Raw genomic sequence first — 6,893 nt, 5'->3', positions numbered from 1 at the left:
CCTTCGAGGCGGCGCCAAGTTCTGCTACGGCGTCCGCGTCGAGCTCACACCCTGGAACGTCGCCCTGCTGCGGTGCGCGGCCGAGTACCTGGAGATGACGGAGGAGCACTCCGAGGACAACCTGGCCGCACGCGCCGAGGCCTACCTCTCGCAGTCTGTGCTCCTCCACCAAGGCGCTCAAGTCCTGCGAGGAGCTGCTGCCGCACCCGAGGAGCTCGGCATTGTCGCCCGCTGCATGGACGCCATCGCCGCGCGCTCGTCGGCGACGTCGCGCTCCTGGTTCGGCGACCTGGCCGTGCTCGGTCCGCACATGTACAAGCGGGTGATGGTGGCCATGGCCGCACAAGGACGTGATGACGGAGGCTTTGGAGGGCTGCCTCGTGTCCTACGCCAAGGCCACCCTCCCGGGGCTGTCGAGGTCCATGAGGTGGCGCCGCGCGTCCGCGCCGGTCTCGTCGGAGGTGGAGCAGAGAGACCTCCTGGAGGCGGTGGTCGCGAGCCTCCCCGCGGACAAGGGCTCGGGGAGCATGGTGACCGCGAAATTCCTGGTCGCGCTGCTGCGGACGGTGCACATCCTGCGCGCTTCCGACGCGGCGCGCGCGGCGATCGAGCGGAAGGCCGCGACGCAGCTGGAACAGGCAACGGTGGAGGACGTGCTCATCCCGAGCTACTCCTAGTCAATACAGGGACAGTCAACACGTATATATATTCAATATGCATCGATCTACTACTAGTCAGCACAGTTCTGCAGATGTGGACATGCTTTCACATCAGATTCAGAAACATCAAAGTCTCTGAATTAAACCGATCAAAAAGATCCAATAATAATAATGCAAGCGGCAAAACAGAGTAGAGGAGGCTGGATCGAGTTTAATCTGAGCAGTACCTGTAGATGTCGGCGTATGAGTTGACGTAGGGGATGAAATCCGAGTAGTACATCCCGCCGGAGAGGGGGCCGATGGAGCGGGTGACCCTGCCATCGAAGTCGACGGCGAGCACGAGCTGCTCGAAAGGATCCCACATGACCACCTCGGCGGCGCCCTGGAGCGGAGCAGGGTCATCCTGCCGTGGCCCGTGGTAGCCCATCTTGTTGGCGTGGAACTGGCCCACCCAGGCCCAGGTGACCTGGTCGGCGCCGTCGCCGGGCACCATGTAGAGCACGGCCACCTCCTTGGCGGGCTGGTCGACGCAGGCGACGCAGAAGTTGCCCTCCATCTCGCCGATCTCCCAGTCCTTGCGGCCCTCGACCTCCTGGGGCGCGGGGATGAGGTCGACGCAGCCCGTCTCCGGGGTGTAGCAGAGGATGTGGCCGATGGTGGTGCGGAAGAAGGCGCGGTCGCGCGCGCCGACCCCGGACTGGGCGACGACCGTCTCGGGCGCGCAGATGTCGTCCCCGACGCGCCAGTCCCAGGTGCGGGTGGAGAAGGACTCGACGGCCCAGACGCCGTCGTGGACCTGGTAGGTGACGACGACGTGGTAGTGGCGGAAGCCGACGGCGCCGGCGGCGCCCACGTCGTCGTCCTCGAAGGCGATGACGACGGCCGGGTCGGCGTCGAGCCGGTGGTCGCGGTTCTGGTAGGGGAGGCGCACGCGGCGGAAGGTGAGCCGGTTGGCGATGTAGTAGAAACCGGTGGCGCAGCCGCGGAGGCAGACGAGGCCGCGCGCCGAGGCGAGCACCGACACCCTCTACGGGTGAAGTGGAGGATTCGTTCCGGCAGATTTAATTCAGGTGGAGAGAATGCGGGTTGAATAGGGAAAAAGGCAGGGACGTTTTTGCAAAAGTGCGTGCGCTGACCGTCCAGCCACCTGGCTGCCAATTGTCGAGCTGTGATTGGCCTGGGACTAAATCATCACATGAGTTGCAAGTTGAGGTATGAGTTGGTCTAGTTTTGCAAGTTTGGGACTAGATCATCACATTGGATGCAAGTTAGGGTACCTGGGGTGCTATTACCTCATTCTGCTGCTCCGAGGCAATGAATACCTCCGTTGACTGGTTACAATCACTACGAGGATCTCATCGCTTCGGCGCGGCGCAACTTCAGACCGGGCAGTAAATACGAGCTGAGCAACTGATGACACAATAGGATAGGACACCCAGAGGTATACACTATCGAGACAGACACACAGACGACCATGACGTAATCTGAGATATTTCTGGAACATACATACACGTAGCAGTACTAATAAGGTATTATTGCTATGGATTACACCTTACACTCCGGGGTTAGTGTTTTTCCTCTTCTGAACACGCGAAATAACCAGGCATGTTTTAGTGATATATAGTAAAGCTATCAACTGGTAGGAGTATACCCCTCACAAAAATAAATAAAAAAACTGGTACGTAGGAGTATATGATAAGCCAAGAAAGCAATGAAGTCGTACTCCCTTCCCGCAAAAAAAAAAAAAAGAGTTGTACTCCCGGGGGCGGTTCTTCGCTTGGGCCTCGCGGGAATTACAAGCTGTGGTGACATTCTGAAGCCACACCTTCCGTCCCAAAATATAAGATAAATTTTGACATTATCGTTATCATAATGTGAAAATCGTTTAGGACCCAGAAAGTAGTACACTAGCTACAAGTTAACACATACCCCTTCGTCTTAAAATGTAAGACGTTGAATTAGTAGGCAGGCCGGTCTAAGTCTCCACCGATCCACCGCGTCTAATCCATACACCATAGACCATAGTATGGCCGCAGCGCGACTGCTTTTCATTCCATCAGCAAACCAACGAGTTAGGCCAACTCCACCGCGCGAGCCCAAACGGACGTCCGTTTTGTCCGGATTCTGTCCGTTTGGGTAGAAGTTTGGGGTCGTGTCCGGGTCTGTCCTGGGATGTGGTGGCCGTGCGCCCATCGCGCGGCCGCATCCATTTGCCCCATCCTATCCGCGTATATTTCTTTGCAAGTCCTTCAACTTTTTTTATCATTCATTTTCGTTACATGACAATACTGTTGGGGAACGTAGTAATTTCAAAAAATTTCCTACGCACACGCAAGATCATGGTGATGGCATAGCAACGAGAGGGGAGAGTGTTCGTCCACGTACCCTCGTAGACCGTAAGCGGAAGCGTTATAACAACGCGGTTGATGTAGTCGTACGTCTTCACGATCTGACCGATCCAAGCACCGAACGTACGGCACCTCCGAGTTCAGCACACGTTCAGCTCGATGACGATCTCCGAGCTCCGATCCAGCAAAGCTCCAGAGATGAGTTCCGTCAGCACGACGGCATGGTGACGGTGATGATGTTCTACCGGCGCAGGGCTTCGCCTAAACTCCGCGACGATACGACCGAGGTGGAATATGGTGGAGGGGGGCACCGCACACGGCTAAGGAACGATCCGTAGATCAACTTGTGTGTCTATGGGGTGCCCCCCCGCCCCCGTATATAAAGGAGCCAGGGGGGAGGAGGCGGCCGGCCAAGGAGGGCGCGCCAAGGGGGGAGTCCTACTCCCACCGGGAGTAGGACTCCCTTCTTTCCAAGTTGGAGTAGGAGAAGGGGGGAAGGAGGAGGAAGAGGGGAAGGAAAGGGGGGGCGCCGCCCCCCTTCCCTTGTCCTATTCGGACTAGGAAGGGGAGGGGCGCGCGGCCCCCTCCTGCCTCCTTCCCTCTTCTCCCTCGAGGCCCATGTAGGCCCAATAACCCCCGGGGGGTTCCGGTAACCTCCCGGTACTCCGGTAAAATGCCGATTTCACCCGGAACGATTCCGATGTCCAAATATAGGCTTCCAATATATCGATCTTTATGTCTCGACCATTTCGAGACTCCTCGTCATGTCCGTGATCACATCCGGGACTCCGAACAAACTTCGGTACATCAAAACTTATAAACTCATAATAAAACTGTCATCGTAACGTTAAGCGTGCGGACCCTACGGGTTCGAGAACTATGTAGACATGACCTAGAACTATTCTCGGTCAATAACCAATAGCGGAACCTGGATGCCCATATTGGTTCCTACATATTCTACGAAGATCTTTATCGGTCAAACCGCATAACAACATACGTTGTTCCCTTTGTCATCGGTATGTTACTTGCCCGAGATTTGATCGTCGGTATCCAATACCTAGTTCAATCTCGTTACCGGCAAGTCTCTTTACTCGTTCTGTAATGCATCATCCCGTAACCAACTCATTGGTCACATTGCTTGCAAGGCTTATAATGATGTGCATTACCGAGAGGGCCCAGAGATACCTCTCCGACAATCGGAGTGACAAAACCTAATCTCGAAATACGCCAACTCAACATGTACCTTCGGAGACACCTGTAGTACTCCTTTATAATCACCCAGTTACGTTGTGACGTTTGGTAGTACCCAAAGTGTTCCTCCGGTAAACGGGAGTTGCATAATTCTCATAGTTACAGGAACATGTATAAGTCATGAAGAAAGCAATAGCAGTATACTAAACGATCAAGTGCTAGGCTAACGGAATGGGTCATGTCAATCACATCATTCTTCTAATGATGTGATCCCACTAATCAAATGACAACACATGTCTATGGTTAGGAAACATAACCATCTTTGATTAATGAGCTAGTCAAGTAGAGGCATACTAGTGACTATATGTTTGTCTATGTATTCACACATGTATCATGTTTCCGGTTAATACAATTCTAGCATGAATAATAAACATTTATCATGATATGAGGAAATAAATAATAACTTTATTATTGCCTCTAGGGCATATTTCCTTCAGTCTCCCACTTGCACTAGAGTCAATAATCTAGATTACATAGTAATGATTCTAACACCCATGGAGTCTTGGTGCTGATCATGTTTTGCTCGTGAGAGAGGCTTAGTCAACGGGTCTGCAACATTCAGATCCGTATGTATCTTGCAAATCTCTATGTCTCCCACTTGGACTTGGTCCCGAATGGAATTGAAGCGTCTCTTGATGTGCTTGGTCCTCTTGTGAAATCTGGATTCCTTTGCCAAGGCAATTGCACCAGTATTGTCACAGAAGATCTTCATTGGTCCCGATGCACTAGGTATGACACCTAGATCGGAAATGAACTCCTTCATCCAGACTCCTTCATTTGCTGCTTCAGAAGCAGCTATGTACTCCGCTTCACATGTAGATCCCGCCACGACGCTTTGTTTAGAACTGCACCAACTTACAGCTCCACCGTTTAATAAAAACACGTATCCGGTTTGCGATTTAGAATCGTCCGGATCAGTGTCAAAGCTTGCATCGACGTAACCATTTACGACTAGCTCTTTGTCACCTCCATATACGAGAAACATATCCTTAGTCCTTTTCAGGTATTTCAGGATGTTCTTGACCGCTGTCCAGTGATCCACTCCTGGATTACTTTGGTACCTTCCTGCCAAGCTTATTGCTAAGCATACGTCAGGTCTGGTACACAGCATTGCATACATGATAGAGCCTATGGCTGAAGCATAGGGAACATCTTTCATTTTCTCTCTATCTTCTGCTGTGGTCGGGCATTGAGTTTGACTCAACTTCACACCTTGTAGCACAGGCAAGAACCCTTTCTTTGCCTGATCCATTTTGAACTTTTTCAAAATTTTGTCAAGGTATGTGCTTTGTGAAAGTCCTATTAAGCGTCTTGATCTATCTCTATAGATCTTGATGCCCAATATGTAAGCAGCTTCACCGAGGTCTTTCATTGAAAAACTTTTATTCAAGTATCCCTTTATGCTATCCAGAAATTCTATATCATTTCCAATTAATAATATGTCATCTACATATAATATCAGAAATGCTACAGAGCTCCCACTCACTTTCTTGTAAATACAGGCTTCTCCAAAAGTCTGTATAAAACCATATGCTTTGATCACACTATCAAAGCGTTTATTCCAACTCCGAGATGCTTGCACCAGTCCATAAATGGAACGCTGGAGCTTGCACACTTTGTTAGCACCTTTTGGATCAACAAAACCTTCTGGCTGCATCATATACAACTCTTCTTCCAGAAATCCATTCAAGAATGCAGTTTTGACATCCATTTGCCAAATTTCATAATCATGAAATGCAGCAATAGCTAACATGATTCGGACAGACTTAAGCATCGCTACGGGTGAGAAAGTCTCATCGTAGTCAACTCCTTGAACTTGTCGAAAACCTTTCGCAACAAGTCGAGCTTTATAGACAGTTACATTACCATCAGCGTCAGTCTTCTTCTTAAAGATCCATTTATTCTCAATGGCTTGCCGATCATCGGGCAAGTCAACCAAAGTCCATACTTTGTTTTCATACATGGATCCCATCTCAGATTTCATGGCCTCTAGCCATTTTGCGGAATCTGGGCTCATCATCGCTTCCTCATAGTTCGTAGGTTCATCATGGTCAAGTAACATGACTTCCAGAATAGGATTACCGTACCACTCTGGTGCGGATCTTACTCTGGTAGACCTACGAGGTTCAGTAGAAACTTGATCTGAAGTTTCATGATCAATATCATTAGCTTCCTCACTGATTGGTGTAGTTGTCACAGGAACCGGTTCTTGTGATGAACTACTTTCCAATAAGGGAGTAGATACAGTTATCTCATCAAGTTCTACTTTCCTCCCACTCACTTCTTTCGAGAGAAACTCCTTCTCTAGAAAGGATCCGATTTTAGCAACGAAAATCTTGCCCTCAGATCTGTGATAGAAGGTGTACCCAATAGTCTCTTTTGGGTATCCTATGAAGACACATTTCTCCGATTTGGGTTCGAGCTTATCTGGTTGAAGTTTCTTCACATAAGCATCGCAGCCCCAAACTTTAAGAAACGACAACTTTGGTTTCTTGCCAAACCACAGTTCATAAGGCGTCGTCTCAACGGATTTTGATGGTGCCCTATTTAACGTGAATGCGGCCGTCTCTAAAGCATAACCCCAAAACGATAGCGGTAAATCAGTAAGAGACATCATAGATCGCACCATATCTAG

At 50.3% G+C, this 6,893-nt stretch overlaps 1 protein-coding gene across 1 annotated transcript; it reads right to left on the bottom strand.

Moving 5' to 3' along the window:
* Positions 1-681: 681 nt before the first annotated feature.
* Positions 682-2,135, bottom strand: LOC123067610 (uncharacterized). Its single transcript, XM_044490336.1, has 2 exons — positions 2,130-2,135; positions 682-1,686 (listed from the first exon to the last, which is right to left on the bottom strand). The coding sequence occupies exons 1-2, from the start codon at positions 2,133-2,135 to the stop codon at positions 871-873; spliced, it is 822 nt and encodes a 273-aa protein (XP_044346271.1). The 3' UTR covers positions 682-870.
* Between the last annotated feature and the right edge of the window lie 4,758 nt (positions 2,136-6,893).

The sequence above is a fragment of the Triticum aestivum genome, chromosome 3B (genome assembly GCF_018294505.1).
Source record: "Triticum aestivum cultivar Chinese Spring chromosome 3B, IWGSC CS RefSeq v2.1, whole genome shotgun sequence".
In the NCBI taxonomy this organism is placed as follows: Eukaryota; Viridiplantae; Streptophyta; class Magnoliopsida; order Poales; family Poaceae; genus Triticum; species Triticum aestivum.
This window is presented reverse-complemented; position numbering and strand designations above follow the sequence as displayed.